The sequence below is a fragment of the Nilaparvata lugens genome, unplaced genomic scaffold (genome assembly GCF_014356525.2).
Source record: "Nilaparvata lugens isolate BPH unplaced genomic scaffold, ASM1435652v1 scaffold5015, whole genome shotgun sequence".
Lineage (NCBI taxonomy): Eukaryota > Metazoa > Arthropoda > Insecta > Hemiptera > Delphacidae > Nilaparvata > Nilaparvata lugens.
The window spans coordinates 1-23,354 of NW_024090960.1; the positions used below are offsets into that span (position 1 = coordinate 1).

At 35.3% G+C, this 23,354-nt stretch overlaps 1 protein-coding gene across 1 annotated transcript; it reads right to left on the minus strand.

Annotated features, from left to right (window-relative positions):
* Window positions 1-2,575: 2,575 nt before the first annotated feature.
* LOC120348945 (metal-response element-binding transcription factor 2-like) lies at window positions 2,576-23,144 on the minus strand (the record flags this gene model as incomplete). The annotated part of the gene is given in 7 exon segments (XM_039444596.1): window positions 2,576-2,639; window positions 4,997-5,192; window positions 8,109-8,281; window positions 16,059-16,334; window positions 19,352-19,561; window positions 23,014-23,054; window positions 23,057-23,144. Coding segments are annotated over 7 exon segments (1,048 nt in total), but the record flags the coding sequence as incomplete, so codon positions are not given.
* Between the last annotated feature and the right edge of the window lie 210 nt (window positions 23,145-23,354).

The window sequence follows — 23,354 nt, forward strand, 5'->3', positions numbered from 1 at the left end:
ATAAATTGTTGGATTACCACAAGGTACCGTCTTGTCCCCGATTTATTTTTACTCTATATCAACGACATCTTTAAACTAAATATGATAGTTAGAAAATAATTTCCTTGCTGACGATACGGCTGTAATAGTTAAGGACCGCTCATGGTTAGAGACGTACTCGAGAGCAGAAGAGTAATATCCATTTTAAACAATGGCTTGATATTAATACATTGAGTATAAATACATCAAAAACTAAATATTACATTTTTCCTACCAAATAGTGGTCAACCAAATGATGCTATGAATTTAAAATACATACAAATTGTGATTTTGAGAAATGGAAGGATTGTGCATGCCCTCAAATAAAAAATGAAAAATCTATAAAGTATCTGGGCATCATGGTTGATTGTAACCTTAAGTGGGAGCCTCATATAGAATATATTTGTAAACGCTTAAAATTTATTTCCTTTATCTTTTATAAAGTCCGTAAAATATACATTAAATTACTTAGGGTCCTTTACTTTGCCTATGTTCAATCGGTGCTGCATATGGGGTTAGTGGTATGGGGAGGAGCGTAGGATGTTTTCATGAATGACATTTTTACATTTCAAAAAATGATAATAAAAGCAATTCTTAATAAGCCAGGGCTTTTTCTAGTAGTGAAACATTTGCCGAATTTAAAGTGATGACAGTACGTCAAATTTATATAAAGAAACTTCTCTACTATGCACGGATGAGGAAGGATGAATTTACAGTGAATAATAACGTTTCTATGTATAACCTGAGAGTTTCATCTCATAACATTTATAATATTAACTATTCAGATTTGACAATAGTGCGAAGACAATTGGGGTATCTTAGCTCAAAATAATAAAAAATATCATGCCAAATGCTTGTCAGAATCTCTTTCTAATAGGGGTAGACAGAGGATGGAACAGATAAATAAGTGGGTAATACAAAAATTTTTCTTCGACATCAGTCAAATATTATAATTACTAGTAATTTATTGTTGAACTTCGATTTTTTGTAGCTTTGATTATTAGTAACTAATTTTTATTGTCTAAACAGCTGATACTCTCACTCAGCGGTCAGGGTTTTGCCCTTGCTGGGTGGTGCCATGTAATTTTAATTTATTTGTAAAATAGCTAATATTATAATCTAGAATATTTCTTTTGTAAGTTTTTATTTTGTATTTTGTTTTTATGGGTAATAAAGATGTAAAAAAAATTGTAGTAGTTATGAGATTAGTAGATTAGTAGTGTCAATTATAAGTAATAAAAATAAAATATTCACTTTGCATTTATTGCCAACAACATAATGCCTATTCCACACGTTGGCCAAGTGTCTTGTAAGCTTGGCCACGTTGGTCTTGCCCTCCACACTGCAATGTGATCATTTGCGGATGCTCGGCTGGCCACTCGCCTTTGCTCGACAAAAATCGGAGCGATGGCAAGCGAAGGCCAGTGAAGGCGAGCGCTGGCAGAGCACCCATCCACACTCTGGCGCTCGTCGTCATTTGTACGCATTGGGCGATAGTGTGGATGCGGCATGGAATAATACAGTACATATAATATAACATAATACATGTTCTTTAATCTATCTTTAATATTATGCTCAATATAATTCTCAAAAATCAAAATGAAGTACGATATTGAGAAGATAGTAATCATTCGAGAAAGTGACAAAATAAATTATATCAGGCGTAAGGTTCTCGGTCAACAATTTAATACAGAAATTTTAGCGATACAGCATTGTTTTTCCTCACAATTGATTCTTTATAGATAGATATATATTACGTCTGGTTGGCCTCAACGGCGTCAGACAAGTCAAAGTGCTAGCAAAAGCGAGACACCATTAATTTTTAATTGAATTCATATCTAGTATATAATTACTATTTGTCTTTGACTCTATTACAGTAATCAAATTTTTTTTAAAAACTTACATACAAATTAAAAAAATCTTCAGACTATAAAGCATCCTCCTTTAGAAATAATTTCAAACTTCGTTTAAACTTTTTTATCGTTAATATTTCCGCAACCGAATATTAATTCATTTTATTGATTCATACAATAAGTACATCATCAAAATGATAGGGAGTGAAAAAAGAGGTAACCTTGTGCTATTCCTCTCCCAAATTTAGATAAGGTTACACTTGGCCCGAAATAGGTTAAGACCTATTCCTTAGCTAAGATAGGCTAAGACAAAAAACCTAAGGTTTTGTTAAGTTGTTCACTTCACAAAATTGACATTCCTTAGTCATTTTCACAACATGGATTTTTGAATTTAGATTCTTCAAAACCAAGCATAGAAGAAAAATGTCACATTATTATCTCTAAAGTAGTGAAACATTCACATATTGAAGAAATAATTTTGCAGGACCAAAATATTCATACTTGATTCTTTCAAGTTCTTAACAGAATTGATTTGACAGACAAGCTACTCTGCCAAAAATCAGAACTTCTTTGGCAGATTTGGAAGAGCTGATTGGGCGATTTCCAGATTTGAGAATCATGATAGAAACATACAAATACCAGTGATTGTGAGAAACCGTACATTGACTAGAAACTAAATGTAAAATACGATAATATGAACTTACCTAGAGCTATTTTATAGTACATTTGTGATAATAGTTTTCTTTCTTTTGGCCGGACTTTACTAATCTGAAAAAGAGAACAATATTTTTGTTCATTGGATTGACACAAATTCATGAATCCACTAACGAACAAGCAATTGCGTGGAATAGACTCACAAGTAGAAATATTTGAAATCAATAATTAAAGACTTCAACATAATTATCCTTCACTTCGAAAATATTGAATAAACAGTACAGTAATTGGCCAGCAATGCTTTTTGCCACACAAAGAACAACTACAGCTGTAGCTACTGCAAATTTAGCTGTTGTGAACAATGCAGATGTTGTAAACGTTCAAGGTGGAGTGCATAATTATTTTGATGCTCTTTTTGGTAATTTTCAAGATAGACAATGGCCCATATGAATAAAGTTGAGCATTTGCTCATACTTCTAAATATGGAGCATTTGCTTCTTTTCTTTGAATAAACGTGAGCAAAACCTTTTGCTCATGCTCATCAAAAAAATAGTTTGAGCATTTGCTCAAAAGTAAAAGCTTGTACTCAAAATTGTATGAATAAACTGGAGCATTTGCTCAACTTTTGAAGCAAATGCTTCAAAAAAGGTGAGTCTAGTCTAGAGCAGCTTATCACCTTTGCTCATAGTAAAATGGCTCAACTAATTCGTATGAGGAAGAGGAAACTATATTAGATACTATCACAACCAATAGTGTAGAACTATAAAACTCTTTTTAGATTCAACCATGATATATATCACCATTATTCCTACAAAAGAATAAATACAAAAGCTACCTGTTATAAAGATAGCCATCACAAAATAGAAAATAGGCATTAAGAATATGAGAGTGTAGACGATTATAAGAAGGCTATTGATATTAGTAGAATATGCTGAAGATTATTACAGAGATAACAGTTTTTCACACTATTATTTCAAAATTCTAATCTCAACTAACCTAAAACTGTATTCATAAAAAATAGAAAACAGAGCAGACGACGCAAACACAAGCGGTGCCCCCTGTTTGCATATTTAGCGCTTCTGTGAGCTATAAATACAAATTAAGGCTACAAAAGCGAATCAGCTGATAAAATTTTTAAAATACGTGACCATTTGCTCCAGAGTTTAGGAGCATAAGGTAAGAGTATAAGGTAAAGCTTATTCATATCAAAATGAGCAAATGCTTTTGCTTCTACCTTTTGCTCATGAGCAAAACCTTATGCTCAATGCTTTTACTCATGAGCATTTGCTCTGGTTTTATTCATATGGGCCATTTACATTTTTATGATTACATCAATTCATAACAATGATTAAACTGAGTCTGATTTGCCCTTGAGGTATCCTCAATTGATCTCTCTCTGGTTGGGCACATAGAAAGTCTCAAAACTATTCGGATGGCAGTGTTTCTTTAGATGCATAGAATGCCAGTCATTGCCAGAGTATAATCTTAACTTGGAAATAATATAAAATAAGACTGACATGGAGAGGCTTGGAGCGACAGAAAGAGATGCTGAGGAGCAAACTACGTGGAGACAGTTTGTTGGTGCGGCCAAATATCAACTTTGATATAGATGGCCCTGGGAATAAGTAAGTGAGTAAGTAATCTTACTTAAAATGGGCATAGTTTTCGCCATCACAAACCAACGCTGTTATAGTGAGGTCCACGTTATAACGGCAGTGTTTATTTAGTAATGGTATTGTTATCCTTGTCTATCATTCAACAAAGCGGATAGCGCTATCTCTTTCTCGCTTAGCTCTGTTGTCAGATCGTATTTAAACAATGTAGAATTGATAATTAATTAACACAAATTTCATCTTGATTAAGAAAATTCATTATAAAATTATTGAAAAATATAGTTATTTTGCTTAATAAATATACTAATTGATTATTTCAAACGAGAATGAACCGTTAATATTACATCAATAAACCTGTATCAGCTACCTACCGTCTATGGAAGGCACTGCCACGACAGAGGATCGGCAATGTTGTTCTCCTATCTTTCTTCACTGCCATTATAACGTATCACTATAGGTTAGTTAAAATTTGTGTTGACGGTAATTGTGTCCTTAGAAACTAAGAATTTCCTCAGGTCTTACCATAGAGAAACATTAGCTTAAGTAGATATCCCATGGTATACGACGTTTATGTCGCAACCTTTACTGTTATCTCAAGCCGATAGTCCACGTAGTTCTTTCCCGTGAAACTGTGTGACGCTCGTAGTCTCTCATACTGTGCCGTTCATACACTCTCACCCCAACAAAACAGTAACAATCGACAATAACCCACAGTAATCGGCTTGAGATAACAGTAAAAGTTGCAACATAAACGCCTATACCATGGGATATCTCCTTACGCTATATTGTTCCTCTATGGTCTTACTCTCAACAATCATACTCATGCGGTAAATTGTGACGTAAAGTACTATTAGTTACCTTTGGTGGCAATTGTAGGCTGGTCCAGTTACAGTTGATGAAATAGTTGATGTGCTGATCGATGTGATGGTACTTCTCGGCGCGACACACCGTCATATTGAACAGTGCCAAATGCACCAGGTCCACCCAACCCACCTCCAGACGACGCGCAAACTCAACACCCACGTTGCACACGCCACACACAAACACATAGAACCTGACACACAAACACAAAACACACAATAATAGAGACAAACATTATTATGTATTGATTCAATGACACACAATAATTTTTTCCTACAGTTACCTTGAAAAGTGACCATTCCTGCACTGATTACAGAACGCAAAGAATCACTTTTCCGCTCTAGTGCGCAAAGTATTACTTTGCATACTCTTAATACTTTGCGTATTATCTTGCAGCCATCCCAATCAGCTGTTGACATTGTTGGCGTGTATTTAGAATGCGAATTTGTTCATTTTTTCTGATTTTCAAATAAATAAAAATGAGAACTCATTAAATTATAAATTTTGATTATAATTAATTATTCATCATTTCAAATAATATTTTTTCCATTCATAAATTGATTGGTTGAAAAATTATTTAGAAATTAAAATTATTCAAATTTTCAAATTAATTGGATTAATTTAATTTTTAATTTGAATAAATTATCGATTATTAATTTTTAATTGGTTTGTTATTTGTTAATTATCAATTTTCAATCGATTATCAAGTTTAAAATAAATTAAAGTTGTTATTAATAACAAAATTATACAGACAAACATTTGATGAATTTCAGCCATCATTTTAGCCATAATCAACCTCTTCTCATATTCAATGGTAACTGTAGGAAAAATTTAATGTGAAATACGTGCGCAAAGTTTCTCTGCTGCACTCAAGAAACCATTCCGCCCTCGCCTACAGCTCGTGCGTAAACGTTTCTTTCGGTGCAGCAAACTATCACTTTGCGCTCTAGTTGCACAACTAGTGCGCAAAGTGACAGTTTGCTGCACCGAAAGAAACGTTTACGCACGAGCTGTAGGCGAGGGCGGAATGGTTTCTTGAGTGCAGCAAACGAACTTTGCGCACGTATTTCACATTAAATTTTTCCTACAGTTACCATTGAATATGAAAAGTGGGTAATTATGGGTGAAATTCCCTGAAATCCATCAAATGTTTTTCTTTGTAATTTTATTATTAATAAAAGCCTTGATTTATTTAAAATTGAATAATAATAATTGAATTATAATGATTAGTAATTCAATTGAAAATTTATGTGACTGCTTGAAGGGGGTCTATCTTATGTAAGCATTGAAATGACTATAATGGAGGCAAATATGGCAAGGCAACGCTGTTCTCCACTGCCATTATAACGTGGGCCTCACTATGAGTGTTACCAACTTAATTTCGATTTTGCTGCACTGGTGCTCCATATAACCTACTAACTATTTTGCGTTGTCATGCTGCAAATCTGGAGTACGCAAAGTACTCACTTTGCGCACTAGTGCGGAAAAGTGATTCTTTGCGGCCTGCAATCAGTGCACAAATGGTCACTTTTCAAGTACATAGAACACTTATAATGCATCATCATAAACTTGATACTTCTGTGAGTAATTTGATGTAAAATTGGTTTGTTCGCACCATTTTTTTAAATAAATATAACCATTTAAAATTGAGACATTCTTTTTGAAACACCCGGTATTATGTGCAACTGATGTGAAACGTTTTGCCAAACAAAATGTTTCCACACAATAGATTTTTTATTGGTTTATTATACTGTCATGGATAGTGACAAGCTCCATATCGACAATAGTCATACAATAAAGAGAAAACAACATATTTGATTCAAAATTGCTCGTTTATCTGAGTATCGAAGAGTGTAAATTGTATTTTGAAAAGTTAAAGTGACATAACCAACATTTTGATTTGGACAGTATAATATAAATTGGAAATGAGACAGTTTTGGGCATGAGCCTGTTGTGCCTTCCTCATTTTAAGTATTTGTACACAATGTGATAAATAAATAAATAATAAATAAATATTGACACAAAACACAACAATTTTGTACATCATAACACAAATAACAAATAACCTATATCTAAGACCATACAACATGTATAACTAATGCAACGTATTCAATGGTCGAAGATACTTTGCCACTCATAAAAACATTTCTCTAATAGCCAACATTTTAGATTAGTCTTGAAAGAGTTTAGGGTTTGGGCAGCTTTAATATTCTGGGGTAAACAGTTAAACACTTTTTTGCCAATGTAATTTGGGTTGTGCTCATAAAACCCTGTCCTGTGCTGTTCAACTCTGACTAAGCCCCTGTATCTTGTATTGTGTTGATGAACATCCACACCGTCCTGTCAGCCAATCATATTTCATTTTATAAGCATAGATTGCCAGATGGTACAAATAGAGACTAGGAACCGTCAAAATTCTATTATCTTTGAATAGCGATCTACATGAGAAACGGGGTGGCTTTTTAAATATGATTCTTAGGACTCTCTTTTGGGCACGGAAGATAGAGGCAGAGAATCTTGATCCTCCCCACAGCAATATCCCATAAGACAGTAATGACTCATAATATCCATAGTAAACAGAGATCACTGCCTCATGAACTAATACCCTCCTGAGCCTGGACATTGCATACGCAGCTGAGTTTAATCTCCTAGAAAGAAATTGAACATGAGAAGACCATGTTAAACCTGATCCACAGAAACCCCCAAAAAAATCCGTTGCATCAGAGGGTAGTAACCCTTTTGCCTCAACCTCAAACTCCAACTGATTCACAGGAAGTCTGTGGATTGAGAATTCAATGAAGGTTGTCTTGCCTATATTGACCTCGAGCTAATTTGCAGAACACCACCTTGTAATTTCAGCAAGAACAGCATCACTAATAGCTTGCAATTCAACGACATTATTCGCCGAAACTAAGAAATTTGCATCATCAGCAAATAAGACAGACCTTCCTGACGGCACATTACAAGGGAAATCGTTCATGAAAACAAGGAACAACAATTTTGATAGTATCCAAATCGCAATACTTGTCGCAAAAATGTCACCAATAAAACGTTTTTAATGTGGTGCACAACCTTAATAGATGAATATTGTGGCAATAATTAGACTGACCTATCGCCCAAATAGAGCGGGTACTGTAGACAGGAAACACAGCGCTCATGGAACCACTGCCTGCATTGAGAACACTGCAACATCTTCAGGTACCAGTCTCCACTGCTACCACAATAGCAGTATTTCTGCTGAGAGTTCACCTCGTGCTGTTCGTCCCACACCAGGCTTTTCAACTGCAACATCATAAATTAAACAATGTTCAATATGTTATAAAGTTGAGCATTTGCTTATACTTCTAAAATATGGAGCATTTGCTTCATTTTCTATGAATAAGCGTGAGCAAAACCTTTTGCTCAAGCTCATCATAAAAATAGTTTGAGCATTTGCTCAAAAGTAAAAGCTTATACTCAAAATTGTATGAATAAACTAAAGCAAATGCTTCAAAAAAAGGTGAGTCTAGTCTAGAGCAGCTTATCACCTATCGCTCATAGTAAAATGGCTCAACTAATTCGTATGAGGAAAATGAAACTATACCAGATACGATCACAACCAATAGTTGAGAACTATAAAACCTTTTTAAATTCAACCATGATATATATCACCATTATTCCTAAAAAAATAAATACAAAGATAGCTCCCTGATATACAGATAGCAATCACGAAATAGGCATTAAGAAGATGAGAGTGTAGACGATTATAAGAAGGCTATTGAGATTAAAGAATATGCTGGAGATTATTATAGAGATGAAATTTTTCACGCTATTATTTCAAAATTCTAATCTCAACTAACCTAAAACTCTATTCATAGATAGAAAACAGAGCAGACGACGCAAACACAAGCGGTGCCCCCTACTTGCATATTGCTACTAGCAGAAATTGCTGGATGCAGGAACGCTTAGAAGTGTTTATTTTGCTGTGTTCCATTCTCTTCTTTCATACGGTGTTATATTTTGGGGCAATACATATATTTAGGATTCAAAAGTGGGCAGTTAGAGTGATGGTGGGTGAATCTATTAGAGCAAGTTGTAGAGATTATTTCAAAGAGTTAAAGATTCTTCCACTACCAGCTGTATATATTTTGGAGGCTCTTTGTTTTATTGATAGGAATAAAGATAGGTTCAATACAGTTGCTCCACTCATACAATACCAGATACAGACAAAACCTCAGAGACGACATTCATCAAACTGGTATGTATGATAGGGGGGTAAAGAGTGCAGGAATTGGCTTTATAATTCATTGCCAACACGCGTAAAGGCTCTTACAGGTGAAAAGTTCAGAGTAAAGGTGAGGAGGAGTTGTTGCAGGTTTGTCCTTATTCCAGTAAGGAATTCTTTTGCATTATGGAATGTAAAGATTGACGACTAGATTAGAATTGACAAATCCTTATACCCCTTTCATAGGTGGTCAGTGGGATGAAAATGAAATGAAATGAAAAAAAAAATGAAATTTAGCGCTTCCGTGAGCTATAAAAACAAAGAAAGGCTACAAAGGCGAATCAGCTGATGGAATCTTTAAAATACGTGAGCATTTGCTCCAGAGTTCAGGAGCATAAGGTAAGAGTATAAGGTAAAGCTATTCATATAAAAAGAGCAAATGTTATGCTTCTACTACTTTAGCCGAAAAAGTTGCTCAACTACAAAGTAGCCACACTAATTAAAAAACCAATTAGAAGTAACTCTAAAAACGTCTGAGGAAGAAAGGTTAGGGATGGTAGAAGAAATTAAATCTTTGGAACTGATTATAAAATTACAAGATGAAGACCATAAAAAAGAAATACTAATCTAAAAAATCAATGTAGTCTAATGTCGGAGGAAATAAAGAAACTAAAATCTAAATTGATAATACTAAATGTATGATAGAACCTCCGTCCAAATGCAAAAAATAGAATCTAACCTAAATGATGGGAAATGCTCTGAAAATGGTCGAAATAAAACGTACAGTGAGGTTTTGAAGACAGCAACCAAAAATATAGCTGAGGGAAATAAAGATAGGAAAGGGAGAGTTCTGCTACTGACGTCCAGTCATGGACGTGATTGCAGTGATCTCCTTGATAAAAGATTGAAAAATAAATTTGATGTCCAATGTTTTTTCAAGCCAAGTGCATCAATTAATGCAGTTGTAGAGTCAGCTAGGGAACAAACTAAAGACTTTGATGAAAATGACTATCTAATTGTACTGGGTGGCTCAAATAATATAAATGAACCTAACTTGAATCATCTTCCTCAAGTAACAGAAAAAATCAAGGAAATTGTGCCACTCAGCAAAAAAACAAACTTAATAATAAGTACTATTCCTAATAGGTTGATAGGCCAGAATTAAATGAAGCAATCAATTCGACAAACAAATCAATCATATACAATCAACAGCTAAAAAATAAGAATTCTAAACAACTGGGGATTTGTTTTCTAAATGAAAGGCTGAAAAGACATAACTTCACTAATCATGGGTGCATCTAAATCGATCTGGCAAAGTAATCTTTTGTAATAGATTGGCAGAGCTGATTGAAAGCCGTTTGCAATCCTCTGGTTTAAAAACAGTCAAAAAACAAATAACGATTTTTTAGTAAATTGGCTCAAAACAGGGAAAGGGAAATAGCTACAAATGCTAGAGATAGAGTAGCACAAGATGGTAAGGTTTTTAGTATTTATCATCAAAATATTCAGTATCTTCGCAACAAAATTGACAGATTAGAAGTATTTCTTAAACAGGAGGATCCTGACATTGTTATTTTCACAGAGCATGGCTTAAAAATAAAGGAAATAAATCAAGTTAGGATTCCAGGCTATTCACTGAGATCAGAATTTTGTAGAATAGCTCATAGAAGTGGTGGTGTATGTATATTCACTAGCAATGCTAAACATACCCAAACTTATGAACTGGATTTTGTTAAGAGATTTTCTGTTGAGATGGATTTAGAGGTGACGGGACTAAGGTTAAAAATTGATGATCGATTTGAGGTAGCAGTGTTAGGTATCTATAGGTCACCAAATGGAGACTGGCAAAAATTTTGTGAGCTGCTCCATACACTTTTGGAAATTACAACCGCTCGTTTCACAAATGTTATAGTAGTAGGAGATTTCAATACCGATTTTGCCAGGCAGGATAAAATGACAGAGGATATTAGAGATATTTAATATGAATAATTTAGAAATTAAGGTCCACGAATATACAAGAGTAACTCGAACTTCACAGACAATTATTGATAATATCCTCACAAATATAGAAGGTTGTAATGTCAGGTTAGGTAGCTCAGATCTATCAGATCATAACTATCAAATTTTAGATGTTAAGTTGCAGGGCCAGAATCCAAGCAGAAAAAAAACTTTTGTGAAAGAAATTCAGCAATATGAGCTAGGAAATATAAATTGTTTGAAGCAGGAACTGCTTCAAGAAAATTGGAGTAGTGTTTATAACAGTTGTAACCTAAATTACAAATATAAGCAATTCATTGATACTCTAAGATTTCACATTAGTGTATGCTGTCCAAAAAAAAGTCAAAGTAAAAAGTAAATTAACAAAGTAGATGAATGGATAACTGAAGATATTCTTACTCAAAGAAATATTGTTAGGGAAGCTTATGAGGAATTTAAATTAGTGAGGGATGTTCCGAGTGAAGTCAAATACAAATGTCTAAAGAAAAACTATGCAAAAGAAGTGAGGAAAGCTAAGTGTAGAAAACAGCTGAAATATTAACAACTAGTACCAATTTTAACTCTGCTGTTTGGGAGGTAATTAATAGAAATAGGAGAGCAGCTCAAAAAGATACAGTTACTAATGTCCCTAGGATAATCGATGAACATGGAAATTATATGGATGATAGTATAGACATTTGTAACTTTTTCAATAAGTATTATCAACAGGTTGCATAATCTCCAAAAGTCACTGAACACTAATACTTATAATACAACTACATTAAATGCTGAGCCAATTGAAAAGGTATTTAAATTTCATCCATTATCAAGAGATGAGTTGTCAAGAATAATAAAAAATTTGAATAACAAAAAAACAGTAGGATTGGATGGGGTCTCAAGCAAAATTTTAAAAGAATGTGAAAATGAATTACTGGACCCTTTATTGCATCTCCTTAATACTTCACTAGAGCAGGGTATTTTCCCTGATGATCTGAAACAAGGAAAAATTTTGCCAATTTTCAAGAGCGGTGATTCTGAAAGAGTTGAAAATTATAGACCCATTAGTATTCTAAATGTAATAAGTAAAATTTTTGAAAGAGTAGTTTTAAATAGGCTATTGATGCACCTGGAAGAAATTAATTTCATATGTGATGAACAGCATGGGTTCCAGAAAGGGAAATCTACTAAGACTGCAATAGTATCCCTTGTTGAAAGACTAATAGATATAATAGATTCAGGTGAGAAGGCAGCCGCAATATTTCTTGATTTATCCAAAGCTTTTGATTGTGTGAACCATAGAATATTATTGGAAATACTAAAAACTGTAGGTGTGAATGGTATAGAACTAAAATGGTTTGAATCATATCTCATAGGTAGAAACCAGTGTGTTGAGCTTACCAAGGTGGATGGGAATGAAATAGTAAAAATTAAATCTCAAAAACTGGAGGTCCAGGCTGGAGTACCTCAAGGCTCAATTCTGGGTCCCTTACTGTTTCTGTTGTATGTGAACCAATTACCAAAAGAGTTAAAGATCACAGAGCTCTGTTGTTTGCTGATGACACATCGCTTATCTTTAACAATTATTTATTAGATAGTCTAGAAATAAATGCTTTTACTGGAGTACAGTCAATTGTCCAATTCTTGAAGCAAAGGCAATTAACAATAAATAGTAAGAAATGTCAATTCCTACAATTCAAAAGTAAATATAATTCAGTAGAGGATAGAGAAATAAATGTGTTTGTAGAGGAAAATGAATTAGACCAAGAAGAGAAAGTAGCATTCTTGGGAATTTTATTGGACAGGAAATTAACATGGCATCCTTACATTGAGAGGATATGTAATAAGATATCATCTGGGGTATTTGTCCTGCGGCAGCTTGCTAGGCTGAATGATAAAAAACTACTGTTAACTGCTTACCATGGACTTATACTATCTCATATTAGGTATGCTATTTTAGTATGGGGTAATTCATCTCAACAAAATATGGACAGGGTGTTTAAGATTCAAAAGAAGGCACTCAGATGTATAGAGAAAGTGAATAGGTTAGACTCTTGTAGGCCTTTATTTAAAAAGCTTGGTCTATTAACTGTGCCATCTTTGTATGTATATGAAGTTGTAATGCATGTGAAAACGAGTGGTGTGATCCAGAATTCAGATGTTCATGAGTATAATACGCGAAACAGAGCAGATTATCATATAATGGGTCACAATAGTAGGTTATTTGAACAAAAACCAGATTATATTGGTAGGAAATTTTATAACAAGCTACCTCAAATCTTGAAAAGTAATGATGATTTGAAGATTTTCAAAAAACAAATTAAAAATATTTAGTTGATAGAGCTTTTTATAGTGTACAAGAATTCCTTTCAAACCTAAACTAGGTTGAACTACTTAGTGTTAGAATTATTATGTAATAACATGACTTGTCTTATACTCCATGACTGGAGTCTTTAGGACGTAATCTCTAAAAAAAAAAAAAAAAAAAATAATGACTCATGAGCAAAACATTGCTCCATGATCTGCTCAGGAGCATTTGCTCTGGTTTATCATAGGCCAATGTTGAATTAAACCAGATTGAGGCGCAATTCCTCGTGCCTATAGACCATACAAAATAACTTCCGACTTGAGGGATAGCGCGCAGAGAAAAGTAGGGATACAGCGGTGCTAAAGCGGCCAGCTTTCTGTAATCTTTAGTGAGTGCTCTACTGCTCATGTACGCATAGGTAGTTCCTCTCTGAAAGGTTTGAGTCGACTGAACCTTGCTCGACAAAAATCGAAACGAATTGCTATGGATTTATTCATATGGGCCATTTAATAAACAAATAATATGAATAAATTAGGATTAGAAGGGACACTAGTAACTGTAACTGCAATCACAACACAAAATATCAAAACTAAATAAACCGTAATTAAACAGTGTACTATTTATTTACATTGGCGAGTCATGCAAGGGAGAAAGTCCGCGCCACGTCTCTATTTGGATCTAACATTCAATCTGTATTTAATTTTATTCTGTCTACTTGACACTATTTACCGTAGACACAACAAAATAACATACAGGTTGAATCTTAGGCCGATTTAGCACAGTTAGACAGACACGTGGCGCGGACTTTTCTTCCTTTCACGTCTCTCTCATCTGAATGAATGGTCCAATGTTCTCACTATAGATATGTAGACCTATATTCTCCACTGCCATTATAACGTGGACCTCTCTATAGAGATAGATATAGACTATCTTTTCCACTATCATTATACCATTGGCCTCACAATAATAGATTATTATACATAAAAACACTTCATTCACATGGGCTACTTTTTAAATTAATAAAAGCAATGTAAAAATTTTGAAGTACCCTTTATTTTTTTTAATAAATTTATTGGAAATTTATTTTATTTTATAACCTGACGATGGTGTGATCACCGGAACTAGTTTTTGAACTATTTTAAATTTTTTTTATAAAAAAAATTAAAGAGTACTTCAAGATTTTTACATTAATAATAATAATATCGAGTGACCTGGCTGGCTCAGTCTGGTTCAGAGTTTTCAGGTCGCAGCTGATCAATTTCAGGGCCTCTGACATGACCTAACGACTGCTTTTTAGGCAGCCGGGACCGACGGCTTAACGTGTCCATCCGAAACACGGAGTGGCCCGAGATAAATATCTTGCCCGGGCCGGGATTTGAACCCGGGCCTCTGAATCATAAAGCCAGCATCTGATCCACTCGACTACGGCCACTCCTAATTTTTAATTGTTTTTACTTTACTTGCCCTATACCATAGGTAAGGAAAGTATTGGTTTCCAAAAAATTAAGTACCCTAATTTCAAGTTTTCTATACGTTTCAAGGCCCCTGAGTCCAAAAACATGATTTTTGGGTGTTGGTCTGTGTGTGTGTATGTCTGTGAACACGATAACTCCATTCCTAATCAACTGATTGACTTGAAATTTTAAACGTAAGGTCCTTATACCATGAGGATTCGACAATAAGAAATTCAATAAAATTGAATTAAAAATGGCGGATAATTACTAAAAAACCATGTTTTTCACGGTTTTCTTGAAAACGGCTCTTAACGATTTTCTTCAAATTTATACCATGGATAGCTATTTATAAGCCCCAACAACTGACATGAGTCTCATTTCTGGGAAAATTGCAGGAGCTTCGTAATATTTTTGAAAAAAATACCGGATAATCACTAAAAAACCATGTTTTTCACGGTTTTCTCGAAAACAGCTCTAACAATTTTCTTCAAATTTATACCATGGATAGCTATTTATAACCCCTATCAACTGACATGAGTCTCATTTCTGGGAAAATTGCAGGAGCTCCGTAATATTCTTGAAAAAAATGACGGATAATTACTAATAAACCATGTTTTCACGATTTTCTAAAAATGACTTGACCGATTTTTTCAAATTCATACCCTTTATAGGTCTATCAACTGGCATGAGTCTCCTTTCTGGGAAACTAATGGGGGTCCACCCCATCCTTGAGAAATGGACTTTGTAACCTACTTCTCGTGCATGAGCTAGGTAGGTAGACCAGTTCATAAAAGAACACATAGACGAGATATTTCATCTGTAGAACAGCTGTTTTGACGACTTTTAAAAAATCATCGAATTTCACAATTTACACAAAGGAAAAAGTACTCTGAAAACATTATATATACACATATACAGAAGTCTGATCGTAGTTTCAAATATGTTGCCGCCAATCGTCATCATTATGTTATTCCCCTGAAATATTCTCGTTTAAGAATGGGGCTTACAGTTCAATGAGCAAGGAAAGTTGTGTGAGTATACCACACCAGATTTTTATTAATTATTATAATATACATGTTTGTGGTTGAGCTTGACAATAAACACTATCCTATTACTCACATCGTATGGCAACTGCAACCTAGGATTCGACTCCGGCTGGAGCCTTGCATTCTCCTGCTGCCCTGATGACCTCAACTGTACTGCAGCTGCATTGGGAGTATCTGCAACTGCATTGGGTGCATCTACAGCTGCATTGGGTGCAGCAGAAGCTGTCTTCTTAGTGGGCGATGCAGCTTTGGTTTTGGCCTTCTTGCGGTAGGCACGCAGCTCATCAATCAGTGGCACCTGACAACGGCGACATTGCCATTTACGCATGCTGTCACTGCTGATTGCCGGCTGGAAAAATATTACAAATTAATTATTTATTGCTTCATTTATTTACTAGCAGGTAACCCGTGCTCCGCAAGGGTCCAATTAAAAACTTGATAAACACTGTAAACTTGACCTACTAAAATCTTGAAGAATTCGAAATAGAGGCCTATAACCATACTCGGTAATAAGAATATATAATACAAAATTTCACCTCAATCAGTTGAGTAGTTCAGACGTGATGATGCGTCATTCGTGAATTTCCTATCCATTACGTGTATAAACCAGTTCTTTCCTTCATCATATTATAGATTATTCATTTGATTAATGAATGAATGAGCACTCAATTATTTATTTACTCATCTATTGCTAACATCTGTACATGTTTCATTGAATAAACATGTATCACATAAGCATTTAGGGCCAGGCCACATTAAGGTGCGTACAGACTTTTGTTCTGCTCCGCAATCGAACGTCACTCGAGCAGATCGATTGATGATCGACCGGGGAGCAAAAGTAGAACGCGAGAATAATAATAATAATAATAATAATAATAATAATAATAATAATAATAATAATAATAATAATATTTCTTTATTCAACACAGCAAATGTGAACATTATACAGTTGAATATCGTCACAAGCAGCAATACAAATACATATTACAAAGTGTCAACAATTCTTAAAACTCTAGACTACACAGTATTTAGCCTACTTTTAATTATAAACTAGTCAAGACATAGAACTGTTAAATTCTTCCAAGCTATACACCGCCTTGCAAATGAGAAGAGTGTACAAATCTCTCTTGAATTTTTTAATGTCAGACAAGGTTTGCAATTCAGGGGGTAATTTATTATGTAACTTTGCTCCTAGATAGGTTGGTAGTTTCTCATAGATTTTCAATCTGTGTTGTTGTATGGCTAGTCTATTTTTCCCCCTTGTGTTGTAGTTATGTGAATCAGCCTGTGTTTTGAATGTGGAAATGTTTCTATGTGTGAAAATCAAGAGTTTATATATGTAAACTGATGGGAGTGTTAGAATTTTCAAGTCTACAAACGCATCTCTACACGAATCATTGAAACTGAGGCCAGCCAGGTAACGTATTGCTCTTTTTTGAAGCCTGAATATTTTTTGGAAGTGTATATTAGCACAACCACCCCACAACTCTATACCATATGACACATGTGAATAAAATAAGGCAAAATAAACCATTTTTGAGACTGATACGGGCACTAATCTCACCATATTTCTCAAAACAAACAGCCCCTTACTCACAGAATTAATTAGTTTTTCAATGTGCAAATCCCATAAAAATTTTAATCTATCTCTAGACCAAGTAAATTAACAGAGTCTGTATTTCTACAGGATCACAGCCAATGTATAATTTAGGTTCTATATGATTTTGTCTGAGGCTGAAATCTATGAGTCGACTTTTCTTTGAATTTACTGAGAGGGAAATAGAATTAAAATATTGAGCTAAACTGTTAGATAGTAGGTTACATTTTTCTCAAGTTCTTCTAAATTGCAATCGGAAAAAATGAAGAGCTAACATCTCCGTAACGTTCATGATTGGAGCGAGTGCGGAGCGTGTTGGAGGCGCGTATATCTGTACGCACCTTTAAAGCGTTTTTAGACGAGTCAACAGGGCAGGAAGCTCTAAAGGTGGTTTTGATTTGTGCGTATAATGCCGACGTCGACAATGACAGTCATTGTTGTCGGGTGACATTCATATTGTCCAAATTTAAAATGTGCTAAAACCAACTAATCAAGTAATTTTTCGTTATTTGTGTTTATTATCCACGATAATTATTATCAAAATATTTTTAATAATACCAACTTATTGCCATTTAAAAGTAGAAACCTAACCTCTCCCTCCAAAACATTATTAAACTGAACCTTTTAGGATATTTAGACATTGAAATCTAACCAATCTGAGATCCTCCTATTGTGGTCGACTGAGATTGGCTGATTATCAGGTGATTGGGTTGGCGTTCGGGAATCAGCTGATAATCAGCCAATCGGAAAACTTCCTACCCTGCCGACTCATCTAAAAATCACCTGAAAATCGCTTCGTATGGCTTGACCCTAATGTATCCGATCTGAGATTTAGATATACACCTATAGGATCGCATATCTGTATTGCAGGGCCCTAACAGTTTATTTTACTGCAGAATATATCTACTCATCACACTACTCATTTATTCATTTATTGATTCAAGATACACAACTAAATTCATTAAAATAATTGGGGTAGGACTAGCCCAAAACTGTTTCTTTCCCGAATTTTCATAATCATATACTAGTCCAGAAGGAAGCCGTTCTGTACGTGTGAAGGAGCCTTCAGACAGGAATCCGAAAACACTATGAAGCTTTTGACCTAGCGCCGCAGTGCAGGATGGTTTCTCACAGCTTGGCGTTCTTGTCATTTGAGATGGGTGTCTGGCTTGGAAGTCTTTCGGCCGTATTGCAGGATGACTGTTAACGGTTGCCGGAAGATCAATAGCTGGTTTTTTTCGTTATTTTTCGTGATAGAGAAATTCTGATTGCAGGTTCGTTCTCAGCGACCCCAAGTTTAGTCTGAAGGCTCAGAATGTCAACAATGTTTTTAAATAATTGAAAATCATCATGAAAAGTCATTAATATGGTAGTACACCACGTTTCTGCAAACGTTTTACTGGTGACTGGAGTTATTACTGATTATAGGTAACACAAAAATCAAAATAATCGTGAGAAAGAAAACTTCTGATGAACGCGAATAAGACCGCCACTCCATTGTTCTATTGTCTCGGCTGCTTGGCTGAGCCTGGCTGGAGGGATCAAATAACCGACTGGATTGATCTTTCGTCTGTCCGCTAGGCGGAACTACGCCGACCATTGCTGGGTGGAAGATGTTACTGCGGCCGCTCGCATTCCCACCAACCCTGCTATTATTTGCTGTCTCAGCGCCTAGTCCGAGTCAGACAAGCATCCAGCCTGCACTGCGGAGCTACCTTTGGAGCAGCTTTCAGCTGATGGTAGCTGCCCCATGCACTCATATGACTCACCTGATGACACAGCTGATGGTAGCCCCGTGCACACCGGTTGCAGACGACAATGGTGGCCTGTGGCTCACTCTGCTTGCACACGACACACATCACCACATCGTCGTCGAATCCATCACCCACGGGAGACAGACGTGTCACGTGTTTCACGTGTGACCAGCTCGACGTGTTGTCGTCAAACTTGATCAGGCATTGCTCGCGCACGTTGTCCAACTGAAACGCAAACGACAAAAATTAATGGAATACTTCGTAAATAAACAACATGTTTTTCGTTAATTTGCGAGAAGAGCAGTTTTGGACTGCACCTGTTGGACTCTCACTCTCTCTCTTTCTGAACCACACACTCTCACTCTTTCTTTCTTACACACTCACCTCTCTCACTCTCTCTCTCTCTCTCTCACACACACACACAGACACACACACACACACACACCCGGTCGTGTGTTTATGAGAAGGATATAATTTTATTGACCGAGCGAAGTGAGGTCTAAGATTCAAGTCGACGGTTTGGCATTTCTCTTAATGTTTAAATGTTTATATGTTTATATGTTGCACACTTACGGCGAAACGCGGTAATAGATTTTCATGAAATTTGACAGGTATGTTCCTTTTATAATTGCGCGTCGACGTATATATATATACACAGGTTTTTGGAAATTTTGCATTTAAAGGAGAATATAAAAGGAAAAAGGAGCCTCCTTCATACGCCATATCAGACTAAAGGTGACATTTTTGCGACAAGTATTGCGATTTGAATACTATCAAAATCTATTGTGTGGAAACATTTTGTTTGACAAAACGTTTCCACATCAGTTGCACATAATACCGGGTGTTTCAAAAAGAATAACCCTATTTTAAATAGTTGACCGAGCGAAGTGAGGTCTAAGATTCAAGTCGACGGTTTGGCATTTCTCTTAATGTTTAAATGTTTATATGTTGCACATTTACGGCGAAACGCGGTAATAGATTTTCATGGAATTTGACAGGTATGTTCCTTTTTTAATTGCGCGTCGACGTATATACAAGGTTTTTGGAAATTTTGCATTTAAAGGATAATATAAAAGGAAAAAGGAGCCTCCTTCATACGCCAATATTAGAGTAAAAATCATACTATAGAATTATTCATCATAAATCAGCTGACAAGTGATTACACAGATGTGTGGAGAAGCCAGTCTATTTCCATAAGGTCTATAGTTTCAATCAGGTACTTGTGGATGAGAATACTGCGTGAGGTCTACTGTTCACAGAACTACTAGTATCCTTCTTAGAGAATCGACAATTATTTGTTGAAACACCGCCGATTTATGAAGTTACATCACATTATTATATTATCGTTATTGTAATGCATTCAATCTTTATTCTCATTGATCAATTTTTTATACTCTTATTTTTTATACTCTATTTTACTTTGTAAAATTCGTTGAATAATTAGCATTACCGCCATTTAATGTAAATTAGTGTATAAGCCAGTAATTATTGTAACATACATAAATAAAGTAATCTAATCTCTCTCTTCTCTATCTGTCATAGCTATAAGATTTGTAATCTATATTATAATAAAGGAAAGTATTGGCTTATACACGTACGGGATAGGAAATTCATATTCTTTGAGTATCTATAGTGAGGTCCACGTTATAATGGCAGTGTGTGATTTGCAATGGTGTTGCTATCCTTGTGTATCATTCAACAAAGCAGATGACGCTATCTCTTTCACGCATTGCGATGTTGCCACATCGTTTATCAACAATGTGGAAATTCAACCAATTGACAAAATATTTTATTTCAATCATAAAAATGTATTATTACATCTTTAAAAAATATATTTTCTTGACAAATAAAATATGAAAAACTATTTTTTAACAATAATGAACAGTTAAATTCATCAGATATACCAGTATCAGCTGTTTGGGTGGCAAGGCTGAGATCTGACAACAATCTATTAAATGTAAAAGGGTTAGGGGTTAGATTTTATTTAGGTTATATTAAATAACGTTTCATAAAGATAGGTTAGGTTTTTGCTTTGAAATTGTTAAGCTGCGTACACATATTCGTGCTTCCAACCCACACCGAGCACGCTCCTCCCTCGTACCGCCTTCGTAACACCATCGAACCACAGTCGGACCGCCCACGCACCCATCATGAACGTAACGGAAGATGTTAGATCTTCTCGCGTTCCCCGTCGAACCACTGTTGCTCCCCGGTCGATCATCAATCGCTCTGCTGGAGTGACGTTCGGTTGCGGAGCAGAGCGAGAGTCTGTACGCACCTTAATATGCTAGAAGGAGGTAGGGTCCAGGTAGAGTTATGTCTTTGATGCTTCAAAGATGAAAGGATAGGTTAGGGGGTTGGGATTTTGCTTTGAAATCTAAAGTATTAAATGTAAAAGGGTTAGGGGTTAGGTTTTTGCTTTGAAATTGTAATATGCTAGAAAGGGCTAGGGTCCAGGTAGAATTATGCTTTTTGATATTTCAAAGGTGAAAAGATAGGTTAAGGGGTTAGGATTTCGCTTTGAAATTGCAATATGTTGGAAGGGATTAGGGGTTTTTACCAAGAGGTATGTTTATTAATGTTTAAAATGTGAAAGGGTAGGTTAGGGGGTTAGGTTTTTGCTTTGAAATGACAATATGCTGACTTAGTTATAGTGTTTTCTAACATCAGTTAAATAACAACCGTTATATTTTATTAATTATATCAATCAAAAGTATTATTTCTTTTATTGAATAAATTAATAATATATTATATTGAATTTAATGATAAATCATCATTAGATAATAATATTATCAAAATAGAATGACTTCGTGTGGCTTTGTCCTTATCCAGTCACATTTTTTAAATTACGGTTGATGCCCACCTAAGCTTTTCTCTTGTGGTGGGTAATGAGAAGTGCAAGGGTGATTTATGATATGATTGTAATAAATAGAGACCATTGAAGAGCTAGAATAATGGCTTTTATTGACTAAAATAAACTGAGATAAAAGACCAAACTTTCTGATGATTTAGAATAATTCAAACAACTGATTTATGACATATGATTATCATATCATTCTTCCCTCCCAGTGGTGGAACCTACCGGGGCCAATCTACGAATGTTGACAGAAACTTCTCTTCTATCAGAAAGTCTTACTTGAGCGACATGAGGGTTCAAATGAATAATTTCTACCTTTTCAACTTCAGGATCATGCTTACTGCGTCTTACAAAGGTCTTCATCCATGCCTCCTTGGCGTTGATCAGCCAGGATGGCAAGTTTGTCATAAACGTGGGATTACGAGGATGAATGAACATTCGCTCGTGAGGTGTGCAATTGATGGTCGTGCAGAGAAGCGAGCGAATGCTGCTTAGCGATTCTAAGAGTACCTTTTCCCAGTGAGAAGTATCCATGTTCCTGGACCGTAGGGCTAAACAAACGTCCATGCCTATTCGGCAGGATTCGAACCCGCGACCAGGTAATGACCAGAATGTGGGGTACAACGCCTTAGTAGACTCGGCTATCCTGGCGCTGGCACTTTTGCTTGAGAAAATCTCTGATACAATCTGGTAACGCTGATATTTGGTCAAAAGGAAGCTCGTTTCAATTGATTTTAATCATAGTAATTAACAAAAAATTGTTATAATGAACAAAAATTGATATAAACGCGATATAAATTTTGATGAGATTGACTCTTACCTCGACAACAGTTCCCAGATAGAAATTGCCATCCTTTCGGTCAACAGCACCTCATCTCCAATGGAGAACCCCAGCTTTTCTCTGGTCGTACTGTCGGGAGCTGTTGAACTTTCTGTTTCATCGCTTGACTCCTGCAAAAGTCATATAAAATATAAGTCATTGTTGGTTTGGAACCCACGTAAAAAAGTGGAAATTATCATCTTTATCTCAACTCAATCATCTTTTGATCATCAATTCAACACATGCACAAGCCTAGAGCTAGTGTATGGACATTACCCTCAAGAGAATAAATATTTCTCTTCGACACAGACAAGAACAATAAATTAATTATAACGACATTA